We start from the raw sequence: 27,420 nt of genomic DNA, 5'->3' as shown, positions 1-27,420 counted from the left end.
AATCACTATCATAGTGCTAACTGCTTATTAGCCTACAGACCTTACCTACAGTATTTAGATTTACAAAAGAATTTTACTACTGAATATTTCCATTTGAATTTTTCTTACAAACAATTTGTAGGTGGCTAGTACTATTAATAAAATATAGAATTAACTCTTTCTAATTATCTTATGAAGCACAAGGAAACTAAATTTTGTTTGTCCATGTGCATTGGAGTTAAAGACTTTAAGTATAGGATATTAATTTGGAACATTAAAATGAAAACAATTTTTTACACCATTACTATCATTTTATTGGTATTTGAAGATTTTAAATATTCAAGCTCATTATTGCCCTATACACTATACGCCCAGTACAAGAGTATTCGGAATGTATGTACGAAAATATTGTGCTTATGCTCTGTGGTTAAAGTAGCAGTGCAGTAACATTTAATTTGTCCAGTATATATCAGGTTATTTACAGTAACAATGGTGCATATGTGTAGTTATCGTGCTTCTGTAGTAAGTATGGTGCTTTTACAGTAACTGTAGTTCATTAGTTCGACATCAACTAATCACGTTTCCTAATGAACGCTAGGTTTGTATTAGTAATGTTTCATGGAAGTTTTATTATTTTCTTAGACCAAACAGTTAACCACTAAAATTTTTCAATTAAGCTTGAGTCGAGTACTTAAAACTTGACACGACTCAAAATTTTGAGTACTCGTGGACCCCTAATAAAAAGTGTCTGAAAATTCTAATGTTAATTTTTTTCCCTCATGTGTATCTTTTGGTACAGTCATCAAAGATACGACTATTATTTTACAGAGTTTGGTATTTTGACAGTGTACAAATATAAATGAGTCAACCTGCATATAATTTGTTTAATAAATAATCACAGTTTTTAGTTTCTAGCTTTACAGCTCAAGATTTGTAACAGTGTTGAGTAAACACCCCCGAATTTCTAATTAACATTACTTTAAAATATGCATAGGTTTGCTCTATAGTTATATATATTATGTCAAAGTTAACTAAATAAACAGAATCATTCCTGTGTGGTTAGACTGGAGGTGTTCTCGTGGCTCATTTTGAAATCAGACCATATGTAATGTGTGCAAACAAGCAGTTTTTTTAATGGAAATGGGGGAGCGGTTATTCACTTAAGGCAGTTCTTAGTTGTGTAAGCCAGCGCAACACAGTTCAATTTGCCAGGTTGTGAATATTGTTACATGGGTAGGCCCAGAGGGCTTCTAGGTCAGTTTTGCATCAGCTGTCATGACGTCAAGGGGCGGAGAGAAACTTCACACACACGATGGTCTAGCCAAAAAGCAAAATGAATAAGTAAGTTTTAAAGCTTCACTTTTCCTTATTTACTCCGTTATAACCTTAATTGCACTAAACTAAATCTTAAATAAGTAATGTTACGTTGGGGCAAGGGCAGCCTGTGTTGCCCTGAGCCTGTGCATCTACATCTGGGCCACGTCTCCGAGAATGGTAGACATGTGTGCCTGGGTGTGTGTCAACGTCACGTGGCTTTTGCACAGAGAAGAGGCATCTTTCTAACGCCTTGAATACACCAGATAGATCAAGACTGTTAGGAACTAATGGACTCGTGCTGAACGTTTTGGACAGGCCAGCAGTTTGTAATGTTATGAGTAGGGACCGGAAAAATTTGCGGGTTCAATGACTCGTAGGATGAACTCCATAGTTATACTTACACTCTGTCAAATGTCACCCACTCATTGGCTGCTGTCTTGTGAGACGTCCCAAAGCAGCTTGTGATTCGATACAGCTTTGTTTGGGTGTTTCTCATTGGCCCAGAGTCATCTAGGTGAGTTGTGAGCCAATAACAGAGGCTGCATTGAGGTATAACTATTTGTATTTTAGCCTATCGCGAAATGAACTCGCGAATTTTTCCGGTCTCTAGTTATGAGTTATGTTAGTTGATACTGTGACATGTTAAGAGTTCAAGTGTTGGTATATGGAGAAAAACTGTGAACTGGCAAAATGATCAGTAGGTGGCGGCTGGGAAAGTGTTGTGTGAATGCTACTGCATGAGTAGTTGTGGTGATAAATATGTTAACTGTAATATTTATCTGTAAGCCATGCTTCGTAGTCTTTATTTAATAAGTAGTCATATGCACATTTATAAAATCAGGATAAGAAAAAAAAAATTGTGCATATGTTTACAAAAACAGAAATACTGTATTTACCCGCGTATGGGTTACAGAATTTTTATCGAATTTTTGTTTAATAAAATGTACTGCGACTCATGTGCAAAAATGTCAATCTTGGGTTGAAAAAAAATTTAACATTGCACTTTTGTGGTTGACTATGTTGCTTAAATAACTAGCCTGTGTTGGTTTTTAACAAATATGTCATGAGTAGAGACCGGAAAAATTCGCGCGTTCAATGACCTCCAGGATAGACTACAATATCCTCTACACACTCTGGCGAATGCCAACTGTTCATTGGCTGCTGACTTGTGAGTCGTCGCAACTGGGTGGCCTGTGATTCGGCACTTCAATGAGTGAGGGTCTCTAATTGGCCCTCAGTCCTCCAGATTAACAGTGAACCAATGACAGAAGCAGCACTAAGGTGTAATTATTTGAATTTTAGCATAACACGAAATGAACCCGCGAATTTTTCAGGTCTCTAGTCGTGAGTAAATGTAAATTGTTCAGTTAAATTATCTCGGCGGTGAGTGTAAAGCATCATGAACAGGGCCATTAAGCTACGTCTACCCCCTGTCGTGGGGCCACCCAGCAGCTGTCTGCCACCGGGCGGTGCTCGGCTAGAGGGAGAATCTTAGAATAAACCAGCCAGAGAGAGACAGAGAGAAAGAGGGGAAGGGAGCGCACGCAGCAGTGTTTATTGTTCTCCCTCCCTCTCTCGCCGTCACTGTCACCGCAGGGCCGGCGCGTCCATACAGGCGAACTAGGCAACCGCCTAGGGCGCCAAGTAGCTGGGGGCGGCGCAGCACGATACATAACAGCTCATATAATATGTTTAACGATAATTGAAACTAGATGAAAATGGATTTTTGTAACAGTTTGGAATGTTTATATTGATATAAGTAATTATTTAAAGTCCACGGTGACCTGTTTATGATTTGTAATAAGTAAAAAAAGTTTTAAAAAAAAAACACAAGCCTGCTACATTTGATTATTGACAAAATCTTAGGCTTACGTGATGTATTTTGAGGCAAGGAAAATTTTTTTTTGTGGTGTCCGGGGGGGGAGGGATTAAGGTTTTTCGCCTAGGGCGCCAATTTACCTTGCACCGGCCCTGTGTCACTGTACACCATTATCACGTTATCTCGGCAGGTTTTTGTGATGCAACTGTGTGTTTTTGCGTGAGATTTCCTACGCTTTCTGCTGCAACATTTCATTCATGACAAAACTGCTGTAAAGGGCGTGCTTGTTTTTATTGAAGAAACTGACAAAAAAAATTGACAAGGAAATAACCTGTGGTGTTTTCTCTCTTGGATAAGATGGGAAGGGAAACATGATTAGGAAAACATCAGTAACATAACTCATTCACATTTCAATTACAGTAAAACCCCTTTTTTACACTATTCAAGGGGGTGTATGAAAATGTTGTAAATTGCGGGAAAGTGTAAAATTAGGGAAATGTGTAAAATTCCTTTTTTTGCCCGAAGAACTGTTATATTATAAGACCTAAACACAGTGTACTCTGGTATACACATAATTATTCATTATGAGTGTCTGACACATAGCTAAAAAGGGTTATTATATTAACACTTAAGTCCCATACTATATATATTCTGTAGAGGGTAAAAATTGGCACAGTCTATGTACATACTTACTTAATTTAACTAGCAATTCATACTAACATTAGACATTCATAGGCTAAGAATATTAATAAAAATAATACAGATAGTAATAAAAGTTTACTAATGCAAAAGTTTAATTTTTAAATGTAAAAAAAAGAAACAACTCATACAGTCTACCTACACACACAAGGTAAAGTCACAACTACATACTATATTAAATTCCAGTTTACAATTACTACAATATAGGTTATGAAAGAGGTTTAAAATTAATTTCAGTAAAAGCAAATAAGTATGTATAGGTTACAAAAAAGAATTTACAATTATATCAACACTATGTGAAAAAATCTGAAATTTTTGTTTGCTGCTCAGTTCTTCTATTTTTTTGTCTATATGGTTCAGCTGGTCAAACAAATTGTCAGGACAGTTTAACCCAGAAAAAAAGTTTCTCAAAACAGAAACTGCTTCGAGAGCTTCATGCTTGTGAGGCATAGGGATTTCTTCATCTTCATCTTCACCACCATCATCTTCTTCAGGTTGCTGTTCCTTCATGTGCGAACTGACAGTTTCATCAATCAATTGTACTTCTGTTGTTTGCACATGACTGTCAATATTGACAAAGTCGCTGAACAAACTGCCTGTCTGAATTTTCTTCCAGTCTTCTTCCTCTATGCTGCTGCCTGGTTCACTGTCCTCATTTGTAGACACTGTTCCTGAGCTTGGGAAACCTGCCTTCCTGAAACAATTTGAAATTGTTGTTGATGCAAATTGTTTCCATGCATAGGCAATTTCATGCACTGCATCCAGAACATTGATTTTTTTTTCTTGTGGATTTTTGCCAGCATCCAAGAGATTCAACATTTTTTGGACAATCCTTTTCCTGTATTTTTACTTGAAGGCATGAATGATGCCCAAGTCCAAAGGTTGAAGCTCACTGGTGCAGTTCGCAGGGAAAAAAACAAGCTGTACATTCTTTAAATTCAAGTTTTGAGGGTGAGCTGGGCACTGGTCAAGAAACAGCAAAATTTTTCTTCCATTAACACCCATTGATGCATCCAGAGCACGCATTTGCTGTTCGAAGATTTTTGACGTCATCCAGGCCTTTTGATTTGCCAAATATTTTGTTGGCAAAGTTTTTATGTTTTTAAAACACCTTGGTTTTTGTGCCTTCCCTATCACCAATGGCTGAAGTTTCTCACTGCCATCTGAATTGCTCATTAGCAAAACAGTGAGCCTTTGTTTACTAAGTTTTCCACCATGACACTGCTCCCCTTTCAAACACAGTGTTTTGTCTGGGAGTAGAGAATAAAACAGGCCTGTTTCATCCGCATTAAAAATGTCTTTCGGTGCATACCCTTGTATGTAATTGGGTAACTGCTCTTGTTTCCACACTTCTACAGTTGTAGAGTCTACACTTCTACTTTCACCACATACTGCTTTATATACAAGGTTATGTCTTTGTTTGAAACGGTCAATCCAACCATTAGATGCACGAAACTCATCTAATATTCCTAGCTGTGTTGCTATAAATAGTGCCTTTTCTCTTAACAAAACACCGTTTATTGGTACATTTGAGGCCCTTGCACCAACAAACCATTCCTTCAAAAGTACTTCAAGTTCCTCGTATTTCGATGCACGAACGTATTTTCGCTTCTTCGAAAAACTACCACACTGCGATGCACTTTCTTCTATCATGTCGCGATTTTTCACAATTGTGTTCAGTGTTGAAATCGGGATGCCTAACCTCTCAGCGAGTGAAACACGAGTACCGACATGTTCGTCCACGCACTTTAAAAACTTAAGTTTTTCGTCAATCGATAATGTTTTACGTTTTTTACCTGTTGCCATCTTGTTAAAAACACAGTAATTACAGGGGTAAAATACGTTTTTCCTTTCACGATACTGCCGACCACGTAGTCTATAACAGACTTGACAAAGATACATGCCGGAAATCCTGAATGTATAAGTTATTGATTAAAAGTAGGGATTTCTATAAACTATAGCGCTAGCGTCACGTGCTAACGTTCTCGTGAAGTCCATGATTATACCAGTGTTGGCAGCCGGTTAATACCGTTTTTAATAGAAGAGAACTTCGAAACATCGACGAGATATAGCGCTAGTGTTCCCAACAGCAGTTAGGATTTTGTATTTCATTCAAAAGTTATATCTTCAAAGGTAAGACGTCCATGACAAACACGGGAATAACGAGTTTATGTAGGTCATTGCAAAAACAAACAGCGTAAATAGCGGGAAGTAGGTTATGGGCTTGTTGTAATAAACGGGAATTAATTGCATTGCATCAAATGAGGTTAAAACGGGCCCAAAAAAAATGGTGCAAATAACGGGAAAACGTAGAAAGTGGTAATGTAAAATCGGGGTTCTACTGTATTATTAGTAGCAGGGGGCAGGAATCATGCTATGTTACAAGTTCAGCATTCATTAATTTTAGTTGGTCTTCTCTTTCATCTTATAAGCGAAACAAATTTAAATGCACTTAAATGGTATAAACAATTATGGACATCATATTCATTAATTCATGCAAAATTGTAATGCAAAAAAAACTAATTCTTATTAAGGAATCCTTACGCAGGATTGTTTTATCAACAGTCCCATCTCGTGTATCGTGGCTAGGCCGAGGGTGAAATTGTGAACAGCAGTCAAAAGTGGCATAAGTGACTCAGTTTGAAGGCAGAGCATGTAGTTTTTCAACTAAGTTGTTCCAGCTTGCTAGACAAACATAAGATTCCCAATGGTTTTTAGAAATTCACAGGTCAAACGTGAGTTCCAAAGTCAAAGAAATTCACGCTCATTTATTGTTTTTGTGGTTGGGTGGTCACCGTATATACTGGATCCCTGTTATGTAGAATATCATAATAGTGATTGTGTTCATGGTTCACAAAACACCATACGTAAGTAGTGGCAGTGGATATAAGTGTTTGCTGTAGCTCTGGTGCTTACTTTCTACTGTGGTATTGCACAGTAACTCCACACAGTTCACTAGGCATTCACCTTGTATTGTACGGGACGATTCAAGGCATTGCTGTGTAGAGCAACTGTTGTGTGTTCATTGCAGACTGGATTACAGAACAGTGCTTAGTTTTTTATCCTGCCAGTAATAAGTATTCAGTGTATCTTACTGTTCATGATGACTCCAGCGATAGACAGAAGCATTTCTGGACCTATGTTCATTAAGTTTTTGCCTTCTCTGCATATCCTGTAAATGTACCCACAATCTTGTTAGGTAGTTTATGTATACCCTGAATATTTATATATTAAAAGGCAGAGTTCCCAAATATAAATGACAGTAAAATTATTGTACAACACGTACAACATTTTTACTGTATATTTTATAATGACCACCACTTTAGAAGTATATAAGTACACATAAATTTATTAATTTAAGCATTGTGTGCAATTTATCAATCTACCTGACTTGCATTGATATGAATTTCGTTATTCACAATGAAAACTTCCCCACCCTACCACCCTATCTGTATCCAAAACAGGAAGATTATGTAAGTGAGCTTTAGCGTGTGGAGTATGCTATAATGTATTACACAATAACTTCTTATCACTTCTTCAACAATCAGCACAATCTCTTAATGCCCATTCCCATGCTAAAACAACTAGGCATCTACACACACCTACACATCTTACTTAGGCACTTGTCAGCCAGTAAGAAATTATTTTCATTGTTAAAAACAACATTTTAAAGAGTTCACATTTTTAGAGCAATAAATTAAAAAATAATTTGTGTGTGGGAATAAAACATTGCATGAATGCATTGTATTAGTTAATTATTTTAATAATATTTTACTAAACAATATAAGAACTGAATCAATACATATTTCAATTATTGTTTCTTTATAATTCATTATATTACTATGAAACTTTGATTGTCTACCTGACTAATAACATAGTTAAGTAAATGTTACATGCAGTTACAAATTTTATTCGAACCAGAAAATGTCTTTTTCTACGTGAATAAAATTAACAATGATATAATTTTTCTTCTCAATATACACTAGTGTGTTTGCTATTAATGCTAAAATAAAATACTGTAGTGTAAACTAACTAGGTGTTCGTAGTAGTTAGCTGTATGTGTTTTTTTTTCCTTATATTTTTATTGTAACATATGGAAGTCCAAATAGCCTTGTTCTACTTGTAAAGCATAATAAATATGCTTTATGCACGACTTCGTGAACTTTTTGTAGGCCGCCGTTTGAAGTCCTAGAAGTGTGGCTGGAAGGAGTGGCTATGCATTTATCTGTGGGTATGCCTCTGCCCCAGAACCTTGAGTTCGACATCTACAACTACAAAGGTAAAGTACCTACAGTTTCAGTAAACCTATTTATGTTATATTTGGAGGAAAGAAAGCTAAATAATAAATAAATATGTACATGAATTTCATAATGTGTAATGTTGTCCAATATGTGCATGCACTTTGATGATATGGTACAGTTCTGTCTAGAGCAAAAACCAGGATAAGTCCAGTGTTCATAACCTACTCAAAGCTGAAATAAGGTGTGATAATGAACAACCTGATACAGAAATGGAGGCATAACTTTAAAACTATTCTCAAGAAAATTTAATTAAATTTCTTTTGTGTCAGTCCTGCCCTACAAAAAGTGGGAGATGTACCTTTTTAGCATGAAATATTGGCAGGTTGATTAAAAATGAATTTGAAAGAAAAAAAAATACACATAAAACAAGTAGCCTTTGGCCCATCTCTTTACTTTAATAATAAAGTGCAATCAGGCTTTGTTTAACTAACAATATATAACTATTTTTTTACCACAGTTTTTGTACACGATGGTATCCACTTAGTAATAATAACTCTTGCTGTTCTAAGACATGTTTATTGTAAAATTCATGTTATTTTTATTCTATCCGAATTGTTTGATTTCATAATTTTATGTATCTTTTTGCCTGTTCTAGTGTATTCTTGTTTTGTATTGTATTCTTCTGTGTGTTTGTCTTGCTTGCTGTAGTCCCTGCAGGTATGCAGTGCCTGCTAGTGTCAGTTGGCTATCTGCTGGTAGTGCCTACATGGATATGATGCTGGCATGCCTGTAGGGACTACTATGTCCTTTTACCTTTTTGTATGTCGTGCCCACCTAAAAAGTTCCGAAACTGTTACAATTTTAAATTAAATTAAATAAACTATTAAAATAACAACACGAAAACTACCAACCACAATTTTTATATGTTGCAAAACTCACCCCCTAATGGGTGAGAAGGGAGTAAGTATGTTTTTAAGAATAATAATATTTTATCTCCAAATTTAATGAAGCACAATAAATGATATTCGGTACCAATAATAAACATACAAAAACTACCAATGGCAATTTTTATATTTTCTGAATTTCTAACCATAAGGGATGGAAAAGGGGTAGTTATGTTTTTAAGATAATTAATTATATCTCCAAATTTAATAAAGGTACTAATTTATATTAAGTATGTATAGTAAATGTAACGAAAATTACCAACCACAATTTTTATATTTTGCAAAATGCAATGCCTAAGGGGTGAACAAGATAAGTATGGTTTTATCATTAATTATATAGCTCCAAGTAAAATTAAGCACAAATTATTTTTTGATACCAATAACTACTAACCACAATTTTACCATTTTCTGAAATTCAAACCTTAAGGGGTGAAAAAGAGGTAAATATGGATTAAAGATAATTAATTATATCTCCTAAGCTAACCAAGCATAACAAGGGACCAATAATTAATATACAAAATCTACCAAAGTAGTATAGGAAAGTATTTCCTGCGCCAGGCTGCAGGCTGTGGATTGTGATTGTCTGTCCGCCATCTTGGATTTGTGACGTCACGGCGGCAAAAAAGACTCAAAATGACTCAAAATTTCCCGTTTTAAGAAAAAAAAATCCTGTTTTCGAGGGAAAAATTCCCGTTTCGAGGGAAAATTTCCCGTTTTATTCCGTAAAAATCCCAGCGGCTAGAAATGTCCTAGAAGAGGCTTAAGCATCCTTAACTCAAGCCTCAGTTAAGCCTCTATCAGGACTTGACCTTGACCTTTGACCTTGACCCCGGCGGCCATTTTGTATCCGCCATCTTGGATGACGTAATTTTGTTTTCTCGAACATTCCGGCGATGTGTTTTCCGCCATTTTGAAAGATGACGTCACCGTTGCAGTTTCCGTTACGGTCGCCATCTTTAACTTTTTTATTTATTATGCGATTTTAATGAAAAAATTTTTAAAATTTATAAAAAAATTCACTTAATAAAATTAAATAAAGTTTTAATAAAAAACAAACATTTATGACACGGAGCTCGGAGTCCTCGGTTCGAACCCGACGAGGTCAAAAAAAATTAAAAATGGCGACAGGCTCCTTCCCCCCGTGGTGGCTGCTGACAGACTGACCCCCGACACTTATGTCAAAGTATATATCGTCACCTAGTATGACGTCATGGTCGCCATCTTGTCTTCGATGTTGGAAGCCATCATCATTGTATCGTCGGCTAGAGTGCACTGACGCCATGTTAGTTTAATTCTTACCCGCTAGAGTGCAGTAATCATTTATTACTAAGGTGCCCGCCATCTTGAAATTCGGTCGCCATCTTGAAATCATGTAATAATGTAGCTAGAAAAGCAGGAAAAAATCCAAAATTCATTAAATAAATCACTCATTAACTTTCATATTGATTCGATCGATTCCTGTCCTCGGTTCGATACCCGATCGATGCAATAATGTTTAATTTTATGTAAAAAATAATAATTTCAATAAACCATGTTCAACATTCGTAAAGAGACTTTAAATCATCTACTACCATCATCCTATCAGACATCAAGACCACCATATTGGAAATTCGTAATTGTAATTGTAATCATTAAATAAATTTGTAATCCATATAATGATTGATTGGATCGACTAAGGTCCTTGGTTCGATCCCTGGCCGATACAAAACAACTTTAATTTAAAAAAAATACTAAAAAAGTGTTAGGTTTGAGAAAATAAAAACACCACAAGTTCTTTTAAAAAAATTTTATTACATAAATTCAATACTCTACTACAAGTACAAAAAAAAAACACTGACAAATTACTAAAGCCTTCAGGATTCCTCGATTCAAACAGTCTTCTTATTGTACGGACTAAGCCTTTTACATGAATTTAAATGTCTATACGATCCGTTCATCACCACAGCCAGAGACGGACTGAAGTTCATAGCACTTATATAGTCTCATTAGCCGGTACAACACGAGTCAAATCAATAACCATGTTCATTATACGTCTCGGAGCATTTTTTATAATGACGATGTAAGCTATTGAGACGTGAAATTAGTTTATTGCTCTTATTGCACTGAAATTGTATTCTTTGAACATTATTAGAACAACCGCTTCTTTCATGTCTGCGAGCATTTGAGGTGATAGTAAATGATGCACCACAGTATTTGCACTGATGCGAAGTACGCTCTTCATTAATTGAAGTATTCAATGCTGATGAAACTTAGGCTGATGGTGGAACAGCACATATCGAAGTCTCCTCCAGTGTTGTCAGAGGCGTTGCCAACGGGATCTGCTCCAACATCGTCGGCGCCGACGTCATGGTTCCCGTAGTCGATGGTACATCCTCCATCGAGTACGACGTTAAAGTCGGTAAAGATGCCATCAAAGTCTCAAGAACAGGCAATTACACGACTTATGCACCAGAGGAACAAACTAGGTGATCCGTACACCGTCGGCGGCAGTAACAAACTGAGCGTCCTGCTGTCTAGGACTCGCTTATATACATGCACCGTATGGAATAATACGCTAGTCAAATCAAGAACAATTTACTAAAATACTAGAGTCAAAACAACATTAAAAAAATAGAAGCACCATCAACAAAAAAGGAAGCACATTTGGAAGCACCTTCAAAAAAGGAAAAACAATAGGAAGCACCGACTACGAAAAGGCAGCACATTTGGAAGCACCGTCATCGAAAAGGCAGCACATTTGGAAGCACCGACTACGAAAAGGAAGCACATTTGGCAGCACCGACAACGAAAAGGCAGCACATTTGGAAGCACCGACTACGAAAAGGCAGCACATTTGGAAGCACCGACTACGAAAAGGCAGCACATTTGGCAGCACCGACAACGAAAAGGCAGCACATTTGGAAGCACCGACAACGAAAAGGCAGCACATTTGGAAGCACCGACAACGAAAAGGCAGCACATTTGACAGCACCGACAACGAAAAGGCAGCACATTTGGAAGCACCGACAACAAAAAGGCAGCACATTTGAAAGCACCGACAACAAAAAGGCAGCACATTTGGAAGCACCGACAACGAAAAGGCAGCACATTTGAAAGCAACGACAAAGAAAAGGCAGCAAATTTGGAATCACCATCATCGAAAAGGCAGCACATTTGGAAGATCCATCATCAAAAAAAAAAAAAAAAGACAAAAAGGAAGCACAAGTTACGAGATCTAAGTCTTAGTTAGAAATCAGAACACAAGAAATAAAAACATTAAATTCTTATAATTTAAATAATTTATTTTATTGCTTTACATTATACAAATGCAAGTAAAACAAGCCATTATTGTATGTAGCCAGCATTCCTCAGTTCCTTGAGTATGAAGGATATTTCTTTGATGCACGAATAGTTTCCTGCACAAAGCGAACCATGTAGAAGTCTTAGCCTGTCAACCAATATGTTTGGATCTTTCCATGATGTGTAATCATTCTCTTCTACCACCATCTTCCTTGCACCTTTATAATAAATATTATGATCTTTGGTGTCTTCCGTTTTACCACCAACCTCAGGGTAACTTTCATGTTTGAGATGGTGATCATCACAAACTTGATCAGATTTATTTAATATATCACGTCGTTTCCACCGTTTCGGTCTCAGGACACCGTCACATTCTTCGATCTTGGCAGCTTTAGGTGCTTCATCATAGTCTATGTCTTTGTCAACAGCCTCAGAGTCACTGTAACAATCACCGTAGAAGGAATCGTCTTCACACAATTTACCGTAATAATTCGATGTTGATGATGTTGAAGTGTCTTCATTGTCTTCATGCTTCCTTTTTAGGAGTCCATCATTTTTACAAAGTAGGAAAGATATACTTGAATTCGGCTGGAATATATTCTCACTTTTCACGTTAAGGATTCTTCCATTGTCTTCATTCTTCCGTAAATCATCAACCTCCTTCAATTTAAGTTCTTTGTCGAGATCGGAAGAGCCAAGAAAATTATTGTCGTAATGCAGATCACTCTTCCTTAGGCTAGTAGATTCATCGTTGTCCTCTAGCTTGTACGCAGGCTTGGCGCTACAAGTTCTGCCATGTCTTTTTATGCTCTCTCTCCGCGTAAACGACTTGCTACATCGAACACAACTTATCATATTGCGCAGTGGATTTTTAACACAGTCATTCTTCTCGTGTTGTCTTTTATTCTTTCTCAAGATAAACTCTTTACTGCAAAACTTACACCTATGTTCTTTCGATACAGCGTCAGATCCCAAATCGGAATTCATATTAGTTACTGAGACTAATGCCAGATACCAATTGAGTGTTTTAAATTAGATCCAATACTTAAATAGAAATTTTTTCATATTTCATCAGCGAGAATTAATATATCTCATGCAAAAGTACTTTATGCACGTAGTTCTGCTTTTCAACAACAGATGTCGCCACATGTTGCTTGCAGGTAAATAATATTTAGTTCTTTTATGCGGGATGCGGGATGCTCACTAACGATCGCAAAAGAAGGATGGCTTCGCTAGACTCCAAGGAAAAGGAAGTTCGTCTTGCATGTTGGTGCTCCACAGATGTCTCATGGCGTAATATTAATTTGACTGAGTAATGATATTTGTTAATTCCACCTGATAAAAATATTGCAAGTTTTGAATTAGTAGCAGAAATTATTGAATTAAATGTAACACCAATTAAAATGACATGTCTCATTAGACCAAAAAAAATCCATGCAGAGAGCGGTTTCTCAGAATAGTCAGAAACACTTGAAGAAACCACAGGAATGATTGCAAGAACACGGAAAAAACCATCAAAATATTGACAAGAATAATCAGGAGCACACGGAGAAAACCATCATAATATTGGCAAGAATAATCAGGAGCACACGGAGAAAACCATCATAACATTGACCAGATTAATCAGAAGTACTCGGAGAAAACCACCACATGTTTTCTTTGATATCATAAAATTACAGGAAAAAATTTTTAAAAATAAAAATAAATTATAACAAAAAAAAATGCATAAACAGTTTCTGCTAGCTTGTAAACTTATCATTGTTGAGCAAAGATAGAGTTCTTGTATTTTTGGAGCAGGCAAAAATACTTTTAGGCAGACACATATACTTTTGGGGCAGTCACAAAAAAATTTGGGCAGGCACAGAAACTTTGGGGGCAGACCCAAAAAGTTTTTTGTGACTGCCCCAAAAGTATATGTCTGCCTAAAAGTATTTTTGCCTGCTCCAAAAATACAAGAACTCTATCTTTGTTCAACAATGATAAGTTTACAAGCTAGCAGAAACTGTTTATGCATTTTTTTTTATAATTTTTTTTTATTTTTAAAATTTTTTTCCTGTAATTTTATGATATCAAAGAAAACATGTGGTGGTTTTCTCCGAGTACTTCTGATTAATCTGGTCAATATTATGATGGTTTTCTCCGTGTGCTCCTGATTATTCTTGCCAATATTATGATGGTTTTCTCCGTGTGCTCCTGATTATTCTTGTCAATATTTTGATTGTTTTTTCCGTATTCTTGCAATCATTCCTGTGGTTTCTTCAAGTGTTTCTGACTATTCTGAGAAACTGCTCTCTGCATGGATTTTTTTTGGTCTAATGAGACATGTCGTTTTAATTGGTGTTACATTTAATTCGATAATTTCTGCTACTAAATCAAAACTTGCAATATTTTTATCAGGTGGAATTAACCAATATCATTACTCAGTCAAATTAATATTACGCCATGAGACATCTGTGGAGCACCAACATGCAAGACGAACTTCCTTTTCCTTGGAGTCTAACGAAGCCATCCTTCTTTTGCGATCGTTAGTGAGCATCCCGCATCCCGCATAAAAGAACTAAATATTATTTACCTGCAAGCAACATGTGGCGACATCTGTTGTTGAAAAGCAGAACTACGTGCATAAAGTACTTTTGCATGAGATATATTAATTCTCGCTGATGAAATATGAAAAATTTCTATTTAAGTATTGGATCTAATTTAAAACACTCAATTGGTATCTGGCATTAGTTTCAGTAACTAATATGAATTCCGATTTGGGATCTGACGCTGAATCGAAAGAACATAGGTGTAAGTTTTGCAGTAAAGAGTTTATCTTGAGAAAGAATAAAAGACAACACGAGAAGAATGACTGTGTTAAAAATCCACTGCGCAATATGATAAGTTGTGTTCGATGTAGCAAGTCGTTTACGCGGAGAGAGAGCATAAAAAGACATGGCAGAACTTGTAGCGCCAAGCCTGCGTACAAGCTAGAGGACAACGATGAATCTACTAGCCTAAGGAAGAGTGATCTGCATTACGACAATAATTTTCTTGGCTCTTCCGATCTCGACAAAGAACTTAAATTGAAGGAGGTTGATGATTTACGGAAGAATGAAGACAATGGAAGAATCCTTAACGTGAAAAGTGAGAATATATTCCAGCCGAATTCAAGTAGATCTTTCCTACTTTGTAAAAATGATGGACTCCTAAAAAGGAAGCATGAAGACGATGAAGACACTTCAACATCATCAACATCGAATTATTACGGTAAATTGTGTGAAGACGATTCCTTCTACGGTGATTGTTACAGCGACTCTGAGGCTGTTGACAAAGACATAGACTATGATGAAGCACCTAAAACTGCCAAGATCGAAGAATGTGACGGTGTCCTGAGACCGAAACGGTGGAAACGACGTGATATATTAAATAAATCTGATCAAGCTTGTGATGATCACCATCTCAAACATGAAAGTTACCCTGAGGTTGGTGGTAAAACGGAAGACACCAGAGATCATAATATTTATTATAAAGGTGCAAGGAAGATGGTGGTAGAAGAGAATGATTACACATCATGGAAAGATCCAAACATATTGGTTGACCGGCTAAGACTTCTACATGGTTCGCTTTGTGCAGGAAACTATTCGTGCATCAAAGAAATATCCTTCATACTCAAGGAACTGAGGAATGCTGGCTACATACAATAATGGCTTGTTTTACTTGCATTTGTATAATGTAAAGCAATAAAATAAATTATTTAAATTATAAGAATTTAATGTTTTTATTTCTTGTATTCTGATTTCTAACTAAGACTTAGATCTCGTAACTTGTGCTTCCTTTTTGTCTTTTTTTTTTTGATGATAGATCTTCCAAATGTGCACCCTTTTCGATGATGGTGCTTCCAAATGTGCTGCCTTTTCGTTGTCGTTTCTTTCAAATGTGCTGCCTTTTCGTTGTCGGTGCTTCCAAATGTGCTGCCTTTTCGTTGTCGGTGCTTTCAAATGTGCTGCCTTTTCGTTGTCGGTGCTTCCAAATGTGCTGCCTTTTCGTTGTCGGTGCTGCCTTTTGGTAGTCGGTGCTTCCAAATGTGCTGCCTTTTCGTTGTCGGTCCTTCCAAATGTGCTGCCTTTTCGTTGTCGGTGCTGTCAAATGTGCTGCCTTTTCGTTTCGGTGCTTCCAAATGTGCTGCCTTTTCGTAGTCGGTGCTTCCAAATCTGCTGCCTTTTCGTAGTCGGTGCTTCCAAATGTGCTGCCTTTTCGTTGTCGGTGCTGCCAAATGTGCTGCCTTTTCGTAGTCGGTGCTTCCAAATGTGCTGCCTTTTCGTAGTCGGTGCTTCCAAATGTGCTGCCTTTTCGTAGTCGGTGCTTCCTATTGTTTTTCCTTTTTTGAAGGTGCTTCCAAATGTGCTTTTTTTTTGTTGATGGTGCTTCTATTTTTTTAATGTTGTTTTGACTCTAGTATTTTAGTAAATTGTATTGATTTGACTAGCGTATTATTCCATACGGTGCATGTATATAAGCGAGTCCTAGACAGCAGGACGCTCAGTTTGTTACTGCCATCGACGGTGTACGGATCACCTAGTTTGTTCCTCTGGTGCATAAGTCGCATAATTGCCTGTTCTTGAGACTTCGATGGCATCTTTACCGACTTTAACGTCGTACTCGATGGAGGATGTACCATCGACTACGGGAACCATGACGTCGGCGCCGACGATGTTGGAGCAGATCCCGTTGGCAACGCCTCTGACAACACTGGAGGAGACTTCGATATGTGCTGTTCCACCATCAGCCTAAGTTTCATCAGCATTGAATACTTCAATTAATGAAGAGCGTACTTCGCATCAGTGCAAATACTGTGGTGCATCATTTACTATCACCTCAAATGCTCGCAGACATGAAAGAAGCGGTTGTTCTAATAATGTTCAAAGAATACAATTTCAGTGCAATAAGAGCAATAAACTAATTTCACGTCTCAATAGCTTACATCGTCATTATAAAAAATGCTCCGAGACGTATAATGAACATGGTTATTGATTTGACTCATGTGTTGTACCGGCTAATGAGACTATATAAGTGCTATGAACTTCAGTCCGTCTCTGGCTGTGGTGATGAACGGATCGTATAGACATTTAAAGTCATGTAAAAGGCTTAGTCCGTACAATAAGAAGACTGTTTGAATCAAGGAATCCTGAAGGCTTTAGTAATTTGTCAGTGTTTTTTTGTACTTGTAGTAGTGTATTGAATTTATGTAATAAAATTTTTTTAAAAGAACTTGTGGTGTTTTTATTTTCTCAAACCTAACACTTTTTTAGTATTTTTTTTAATTAAAGTGGTTTTGTATCGGCCAGGGATCGAACCAAGGACCTTAGTCGATCCAATCAATCATTATATGGATTACAAATTTATTTAATAATTACAATTACGAATTTCCAATATGGTGGTCTTGATGTCTGATAGGATGATGGTAGTAGATGATTTAAAGTCTCTTTACGAATGTTGAACATGGTTTATTGAAATTATTATTTTTTACATAAAATTAAACATTATTGCATCGATCGGGTATCGAACCGAGGACAGGAATCGATCGAATCAATATGTAAGTTAATGAGTGATTTATTTAATGAATTTTGGATTTTTTCCTGCTTTTCTAGCTACATTATTACATGATTTCAAGATGGCAACCGAATTTCAAGATGGCGGGCACCTTAGTAATAAATGATTACTGCACTCTAGCGGGTAAGAATTAAACTAACATGGCGTCAGTGTACTCTAGCCGACGATACAATGATGATGGCTTCCAACATCGAAGACAAGATGGCGACCATGACGTCATACTAGGTGACGATATATACTTTGACATAAGTGTCGGGGGTCAGTCTGTCAGCAGCCACCACGGGGGGAAGGAGCCTGTCGCCATTTTTAATTTTTTTTTGACCTCGTAGGGTTCGAAACGAGGACTCCGAGCTCCGTGTCGTAAATGTTTGTTTTTTATTAAAACTTTATTTAATTTTATTAAGTGAATTTTTTTATAAATTTTAAAAAATTTTTCATTAAAATTTGATAATAAATAAAAAAGTTAAAGATGGCGACCGTAACGGAAACTGCAACGGTGACGTCATCCAAGATGGCGGATACAAAATGGCCGCCGGGGTCAAGGTCAAAGGTCAAGGTCAAGTCCTGATAGAGGCTTAACTGAGGCTTGAGTTAAGGATGCTTAAGCCTCTTCTAGGACATTTCTAGCCGCTGGGATTTTTACGGAATAAAACGGTAAGTTTTCCCTCGAAACGGGAATTTTTCCCTCGAAAACGGGGATTTTTTTCTTAAAATGGGATATTTTGAGTCATTTTGAGTCATTTTTGATGAATTTTGAGGAATTTTTGCCGGCGTGACGTCAGAATCCAAGATGGCGGACAGACAATCACAATCCACAGCCAGACGCCAGGCGCAGGAAATACTTACCTATACTACTTACCAACCAAAATTTTACCATTTTTCGAAATGCAACTTCTAAGGGGTGAAAACAAGTAAATACAGTTTTAAGATTAATATTTTTATTTCTGCAATGAATTAGCATAATAAATTTTTTGGGTACCAATAATAAACATAGGAAAATTTGGCTTTTAATGGGGGTCAAAATGAAGCAAGTCTTCATTTATTTAAAAAAAATTGTTTGTACAAACCTAATTAAGTAAGATGTAAATTAAATGTTTATACTAAATTATTATTTAACAATGTAAATAATTAATTACGTAGAGTACTTTTACCATTTGTCAATATTCGACCAAAAAGCAGCACTTTAGTTTTTATAGCAATAAATCATATATCCAAGCAAATTAAGATGAAGTTAAGAAATTGAGCATGAATAACGTATAAAATTATAATATATCATGTTTCCCTTAAGGTTTTTACATATTCAACAGCAAAAGGGGTGAGAAAGGCAGTCAATTTCTATTTTTTTTTTTAAATAATTATTATTATAAAAGTCATATCTTTGAAGCTAATGAATAGGGCTGTTAGTTATGTGGTGTGATTTATAAACATGCAAAATTTATCAACTCTTTTTTACAGTTTGCTGAAATTCTACTTTTTAAAAGATGAAATATTGTAAATATAGTTTTAACATTAAAAAATATATTCTCATCAAATCAAACGTAATTTAAGATATTGGAAATGATAAATAAACATACCTTAGCTAACTTCTCTTATTGAATGTTCTTTGAAATATCACCTGTTATTGGCGCAGAGAATGACAATATGTTGTCTCTCTGGAATTGGTTAAATGACAAGTGTCCTGGTGAATCGTTTTTGGACCTTCATTTTGTAAAATTGGTTCTATATGTGAAATACTTGGGTTCATGCAAAAAATATTTTAAAACTAGAATAGTGCCATGAGATAATGCTGTTCCTAAATATTCTCCATTTTAAATGGCAAACATTCACTGTAACTTAAATTAGTGTATGATTTTGAAGAAAAATGAATACATTTGTTAGGAGACTAGTCTTATTGTAATTTGTAAGCTGAAAACAGTGTTTTTGTTTATAGTAGAATAATATATTATGATCCTTGGTTCCAATTATTTTTACAACTATAAATTGCCTATGAATTAGTTTTTACATGGTCTCCATCACTTGGCCAATTCTTATGACTGTTCTTGATATAAATTATATACATATTATGCATATTTCAAGGTACAAATCATAATTTCTTGATAACATTCTATGAACAAATGTTTTTACATCGCATCAACCTACTTAATGTAAGAGCAATATTGTTTCAAGTACAGTAAACTCTCGATTATCCGTGTTAATTGGGACCTTCCGATACCCGGATAATTGAATGCCCATAAAAAAAACCCGCATAATCCGTTTCACCACTTAAAAATTGTTTATTTACTGGCAAAAGAGTGTCTCTTCAGTAGAATTCTATGAGTACAAGCAAAGGCTTTGTATACCGTGTCCCAGCTTATTGGACCGTAATCAATACTGGCACTGTGTTGCCGCCATCCTTCTCCTGTCCCCTTTATTGCTACGGGAGGGAGAGCGGCGTCAGTCCCAACTCAGCATCTCCCTCCACCCTTTTAACGACCTAAACCAAACATACAAAGCATTGTTAACATCTGCGTGGGTAGATGTTTTCATGCTTTTACGTTTAGAAGGCCCTGTCTGATCTACTAGCAAACTGCAAAAGTTTTTCTTCACTTTTATTAATGTCTCGCACGTTTGGATTCCAATTTCATATTCTTGTGCTAATTTCGCGGCAGTTTCTCCTTTTTTTAACCTGTCCACAACTTCTAAATTCTCTGCTATTGTCAGCACTTTACGTTTCCTTTTACCAGAAATGATTACAAAAACAAATAAGCCTGGGAGAACTGATGTAAATAACTGCGTGAAAAATGCCTCTTCCAGCCGTCAGGAGTGTGGGAAGGTAAAAGAGGTAGAGGGACCTTTTTTTTTTTAGCGTGGCGGGGTGCTGTGAAAAGAACGCTTGAAAAGAAAATGAAAAAGGGGGGGGGGGGGGGGGGGAGTTGAGCCGGAAGCAGCAGTCAAGGCATTCCTTTTTGGTTTAAAGTGTGACAAATTGACGGGTGAAGGTGGCGGGGGAACGAGGGTCTGAAGGGTCAGGTAAATAGCTTTCTGACACACCAGAAAAAAAAAACACGCAGCGCAGTCCCGGCGTAGCTACACCCTGTCATTTTTTTTACAACTTCATAAAAAAATCAAGCACAGATAACCCGAAAACCGGATAATCCAGGCCCGGATAATCGAGAGTTTACTGTACTTGCAAATAAAAAGTTTATTTATGATTCAACCTTCGCCTATCGCATACAATACTAATTTTTCCTCTTACAATGCAGCCGCAAGGCAAAGCTGTTTATAAGGCACAAAAAGCATGGTAAGAAGTGAAAAAGTCTTGACTAAGATACGTTTTGATTTCTACAAAAATATAACTTTCATAGTATAACATTTGCTTCATTACTGCTTAAAATTTTATGTATCTGTAACATTGCCTGAGACTGGTTGGTGACTACTTGGTTCTGCATGATCCTTTGCCCATCATCAGTTGTCAGGACTGCAGACCTTGTTTACCTCACTCTTTCGTGCAGTTAGCTGATAAAGAGATTTGTAAGTGGATTATATTTGATTTTGTTCCTTGAATTTTTCTGTTCATAAATTTGCACTTGTTCGTGGGCTAGAGCATGTGTGCAACCAATTTTTCAGCAAAACATTTGTCACAATGCTGGTGGATCTCTGTTGGAAAGGTGTGATTATTTTTTCAGGGAGAAGTCCCAGCTCGTCAGAGTCCACGACCCCGGAAGCCCTGACGCCAGCTGTGAACTCACCCCCGCTGCTGCCTATCAAGGAGGGCGACAGTTTCCAGACGACACAGCCTCGTTCTCTCTCTCCTGTGGAGAGCACTGCGCTTTGAGCAGTTCTTCAGTCCTCGTTTTTGCCTGTGCCAACAAACATTCTAACTGATTTCATTAATATATTTTGTTACAATATGTTGTTTATTAATTTATGAGAGTTGCAAAATCCTGCCAGATCTGAAACTAGGTAGCCACGACATGTGGAAGGCTGATTGTAACTGAACGTATAGAATTAGTATGTTGTTTTGCCAGTGTAAAAAAACTAAATTGTAGATCACTTGTAAAAACTTTGCATGTTTTATACTTGTAATATTTTTTTAAACATTTTATACTATTGTGAGACTATTCCACAACTGTTACCTTTTTTTAATTTTTGCTAAAAGATATATTTTTTTTATTTGTAGTTTTATATTTTGTAAACACAGCAGTTTCATACTTCTAATACTGTAAAGCTCATTATGGTATTTACTAAAAATAAATGAAACTTTAAATATCTCATTTGAATATACACAACTGTTAATAGTTTCAGTTTGTACAAAAAATATAAAACATTTTGCAATAATGTAAAAAGATACTATTAAAATTGCTTAGTAACAAGTTGTATATCGAATTTATGTTTTTATTTCAACCATTATCCCATAAAGTTGTGTGTAGCATATTGACACCATTAAGGATTTTAGTTAAAACAGTGGTTTTGGCAGAAAGTAAATAATACCATACCACTCCTATGTTTATAAACAGTGTAAAAATAACATTGCCAAAATGTCCAACTGTGAATTTAAATTGGCTGCAATCGAAACATTTTATTTTATTTTAAAAATAATAATTTCCTTTTTAGCTTACTGAAAACCTTTCATTGCCTTGGAATACATGTAATTTCTACATCTGCAGCGAAAACTATAGACATCTGATGCATCTCGCGGAGAGTATAGTTAAGTTCATTATGTTAAGAATTGCCATGATGACAGGATTGCACATGATATGTCGAATATCTGAGTTTAAGCATGGGCGAAGTCTCTGACGTTCATGTTTCTCACTAGGGAAGATGGGGCCTACAGCAAAGTCCCATAGAAATGACTTAATAACTTAGAAAGTTCTGTTAAACATCCGAACGTTTCGTCTGTGGATGGCCCAGTGCGAGCGAAGGGTGAAAGTTCACAATCACAGCTTTCTGCCCGAATACGGCCACGCACACGGCCCATCGACTACAAGGGAGGGTAAGCTAAAAACTCGTGAACGCCTGGTTGCGAATGAGAACATTAAGTTAAGTGAGGAGTTCTTTAAAACTACACCGTAGTTGGTACCCGCCGCGGGGCTGATGAAAAAGGATTAGAAAATATTTACATTATGGCGGTTACAAGTGGTAAATACAAAGGAGGGAGGACCCCGACCGACCCATGAGCCGGGCAAGGACCACTGGTGTGCCTCCGGCAGCTCCGTGCCTCCTAAGGCTGCGTTTCATGCGCGAATACACGGAGCACAGAAACTACTTGGGCTGAGTTTTGTGGCATATTTGCACTGTGAATATTATTTGTTTTGTTAAAAAAATACAAATAATGATATTTTAATTAATATTTTGTCACGTACACCATTTTACTCTGGCCTCGGCCAAAGTGACACCCTCAGCCCCGATTGCACCACGACTCGCTACCCGGTCTATGGCCCATAAGGGGTAGTGTCACCACCTGCCCACAGATAGCAGAGGGCTGGCAATAGTTATTACGGTAAGTTAATCTTAATAACTCACCTATGAACAACTAGGGCGAGGTTAAATGTCATGTACATAGTGATCAGATTATGATCAACTGTATAGTTAAATGTAATGCTTACACATGCCATAGGTATGTGAAGGATATATGTTAAATCTCTGTATAGATAACCATGATGGAAGTGTAGACTTTGTGTATATGTACTCGGCAGCTCCCCTTCCTCCAGAATCGTAGGAGCGACTCGCACAGCTTTACACTACACGCCACACCCGAGTTTAACTAGGTCACTTGAAATTACAGCACACCGACAAGCCTCTAATACACACCAACATGACATTACATCATGCCAGTTAGACGATCTAACTGGTGGGGTGCTTCTCTCCCCCACCGATGACAGGTACACGTGACGTCCCTCGTCCTGCGGTCCCTAAGTCCCTGCTGCGAATTGTCCTGAGACTCCCCTGATTTGCCCGCGTAGCTCCAGTCGGAGAGAGAGTGGAGTTCAGGCCAACATGGCCGGGACCGTGGAACATGGGACCAGGAGGAAAATTTACGTAGGTAGAAGGAATGGTAGATGGTAGCAAGGAGAAGATGATGCTGTCCGTTTTCACGAGCTCCTTTATTCCGTTAAAAACCCTGTCGCAGCCTGGCCGGTACGCTGCAGGACAAGCGTTCTCCCTCGCCGCGACCCGGACTCCCGGAAACACACTCTCGATAACGAAACGCGATTCGTTGTAGTCGCGGATGCAGTCCCGTGACGTAACGTACTGGTTAGGAAAGTTCAGATGTGCAAAGTAGTGCACACGCGGCCTGATACGTCTGCGGAGATAGTTCTGTGACAAAACGTACCGACTAAGAAAGTTCAGCAGAGCAAAGTTGTACATACGCGGCCTGTTACGTCTGCGGAGATAGTTCTGTGACGAAACGTACTGACTAGGAAAGTTCAGCAGTGCAACGAATTCTGACACGGCTCGGCATGACTGCGGTGGCAGTCCCCGGAACGAATTATACTGATAGCGAACAACGTTGCCGTGCTACACGCGTCTCGAGCGGAGCGGAGCGAGCCCACGTCTGATCTGCTCCGAGTCTGACTAGCCACTGCCCTCCTCCGCCCGTCCGCGCGCCGGAGCTCGCGGGCCGTGGAGGAGGGGAAGGGGAAATAAGCCGGCGTGGGAGAGACTCGTCTCGCGGCGGGCCAGGCTGCGGTTACATTACTAAACATAGCACTCGAAAGAAATCACATAATTATTTAAGAAACGACATTACAAGTAATTGAACGGTAATTGATAAAACGTAAACACAAGTTAATTAATTAGTTAAAAATTACATGTCAAGTTAAGTATTTGCACAATGTTTAAGACTTGAGAGTTCTGTTAAGTTACAAATTATATACAATCGTGGATGCTCATGATTAATTAAAATGTACATGATAAGTATAAATATTTACAAACACAATGATGTATACTGACGTGCTAGGGCGCACGCGAGTGCGTCCCTGATTGTAAACACTTCACTTATGCAAAAGAGGACGCTGACGAGGCATAATGGCCTGAAGGAGCCGGGGAGACACTTGGGTCGACGTCACACGTAACTTTATTATAGCATTACACCACATACCAGCGCACACACAGGCCCGTGTGCCAAACTTATCCAACAAGACACGCACCCCGCCCGTTGATACAAGTGATTTTACAAAAGTGTGTGGTGCAATTGAATTTACACCCACTAAGCGAGTTATAGAAATTTCGGTTTCTGGTCTCACGCACACTAACTTGCCCGGTTGGCAATATGATGGATCGGCGTTCCTCCAGAAAAACTGGGGAATAAAATCAGTGTCAAGAGAAATTAGAATTTTCCTCTGGAGCAGCCTTCGTGATTACACTCTAGAATCCCTTGCTGGAAGAGCCCTCGGGATTACATTATAGCCTCCCTCTCCCTCTTCCTCTGGAGTGGCTCTCGTGATAACGCTTGAGGTCTGCTATCCTCCCTAGATTGGCGCCCGGGATTGCGCTCTAGGGCCACATTTTTTTCCTCTCTATGACTAGTAAGCATGCATGGCACAGGCACCTCCGGCAACATCAACCTCCATGCCGTGAGGAGGAGCAGCGATCAGCCCACCAACAGGGCTACTTCACCGGTGCCGTCGAACTGGGCCCAGTGTATATCCCCGGCCACTCCTACCAATTTTTACCCGTTCCCTATTCCTCGCCGAGTTCACAAACGCCTTCCCCCCTCTTCCCTCATCCGCCCCTGCTCCTATTCCCCATCGAAACCCCCATCAGTATCCTGCTTCCTGTAGACTGAACAACCCAGGGATTCTTTCAGTCGGCACGCCTCTGCCTCCGGTCATGTGGCCGAACCGAACCCCGAGACCCACTATTTTCTTACGGACTTAATCAATACAGGGAGGCATACGGAGAGGTGTGAAAATTGTACCCAACTAGTGTGGCAAAACATACAAACAAATCTAATGAACAAATTTCCAAATTTTAGTTTTTTTCTCATACAGGAAGAAAACTGGTGTAGAGGCAGCGACAATGCGGCGCGAAATCGGAGCAGGCGCGCAGATAAGAACGGCTCAAGTTCCACGCCGGAAGCGGCGCGACCGTGATATCGGAACCCCACTCCACCCACGCACCCATCACAGCCACGAGAACTCAGCTGACAGCCGCAACACGTCAGACCACCAGACTTACACGCGGGCTCCCGCGAGACAGGAAGCATGCGAGCATGGACTATAATACGGTAGTGAGCGTAGGCGGCCCTCCCCGCCTACTCGCGCCCTGTCATCACAGCCCCGACCTGTCGCGTGGGCCGGCCGGCCGTGATCGTGATGCACAACCTGGAAGGGTATGAGGGACAGACAAAAGCCACGCTGGCACACAGATGCAACACTGTGGAGTGCCACCGACAACCCGACGAGGTGGCATACTGTCACCAGTGTAGCACCATGAGGCACCGCGCATACACAAAGGCGCGCGAGTTCTTTAATTTCCGGGATGGTATGTTCATGTGTACTGCGTGTGAGGAAAGAGTGACGGGACCAGCACAAGTGACCGTCGTGAGTGAATCTCGGCGAGTTAGCGCCCATGTTAAGCTACTGGAATTCGCAGGACAGGCGCACAAGGACCCGGGGACGTTCATGAGGATGTGTCGTGACCACCTGGCTAGATATACTGTTCCATTGCACGAATGGACGAAGCGTATCAGCTACCAGCTAAAGGGGAGAGCGCAGGACTGGTGGGCTATGATTGGCGAATACGACATGGAGTGGCACGACTTCGCTACATGCCTCGAGGGGTGATTCAATGATGAGCGCGCTCGCATACAATGTCAATTCTCTCTGTTCTGTTTCTCACAGAGGACAGACGAAGATGCAGAGACCTTCATTGGAACCAAGGTTTGACTGCACTGATGCCTGGCCACCGGAGAAGATGTCAGCGTTGCCTTGGGCATTGTGGTGGAGCTGATGCGACGGGAGCTATGCCCGCACCTGCGAGGAGCTGTCGACAGAGGCCTCGAGGACTTCGTCCAGCTGGCTAAGGAGATGTCACCCACACAGGTTTTGCCAGCTGATGATGCCCTGGCAGTGGTACTGTATGTGGCATCCGCAGCCTCAGACACCACCAGACGGACATGAGAGACGCAGGGCCGCGGCACCGCACCACCGACGACCCCGAGTCAGCCGCGTCAGAGAAGCCAGCATGACAAAGTCCCTCACTGCAAGTACTGCCGGGAGGAGACGTACCACTGACATGATGTATGCCCAACTTGGGCCACCCTGTGGCAGACACACCGACCAGGAGGACCTCTGGCGGGAAACACCAACTATGGAGCAGAATACCAGTTGGTTACTGTTCCCGGATCACGGCACTGGCAGCACCTGCTGGGCCAGCCCGCAAAACCCAGTCACCTGGCAGACCAGGCGGTGGTGCCACGCACCAGCCGCCCCAGCTCCTCACCGGGTCGTGTGCGAGCGACACCGAGCACCAGGCGACACCGACGACCCCAGCACCACCTGCGGCACCAGACCACACACCCACGTACCACCCTCGTGCGAATCCTACAGAGCAGAGGAACCAGGAC

General features: G+C 39.0%; 1 protein-coding gene across 4 annotated transcripts in view; it reads left to right on the top strand.

The window, feature by feature from the left end:
* LOC134529090 (LIM domain kinase 1) overlaps nucleotides 1–22,228 on the top strand; it is an 84,769-nt gene extending 62,541 nt beyond the window's left edge. For all 4 annotated transcript variants that reach the window (XM_063362809.1, XM_063362810.1, XM_063362811.1 and 1 more), the window contains 2 exons: nucleotides 7,987–8,093; nucleotides 21,536–22,228. In XM_063362809.1, the coding sequence (XP_063218879.1) occupies nucleotides 7,987–8,093; nucleotides 21,536–21,684 (256 nt within the window). In that variant the 3' untranslated portion in view covers nucleotides 21,685–22,228. The remainder of the gene's footprint in view (nucleotides 1–7,986; nucleotides 8,094–21,535) is intronic.
* Nucleotides 22,229–27,420: the final 5,192 nt, after the last annotated feature.

Source organism: Bacillus rossius, chromosome 2, assembly GCF_032445375.1.
Source record: "Bacillus rossius redtenbacheri isolate Brsri chromosome 2, Brsri_v3, whole genome shotgun sequence".
NCBI lineage: Eukaryota > Metazoa > Arthropoda > Insecta > Phasmatodea > Bacillidae > Bacillus > Bacillus rossius.
The sequence above is the reverse complement of the archived record's forward strand: the minus strand, read 5'-3'. Positions and strand labels throughout refer to the sequence as shown.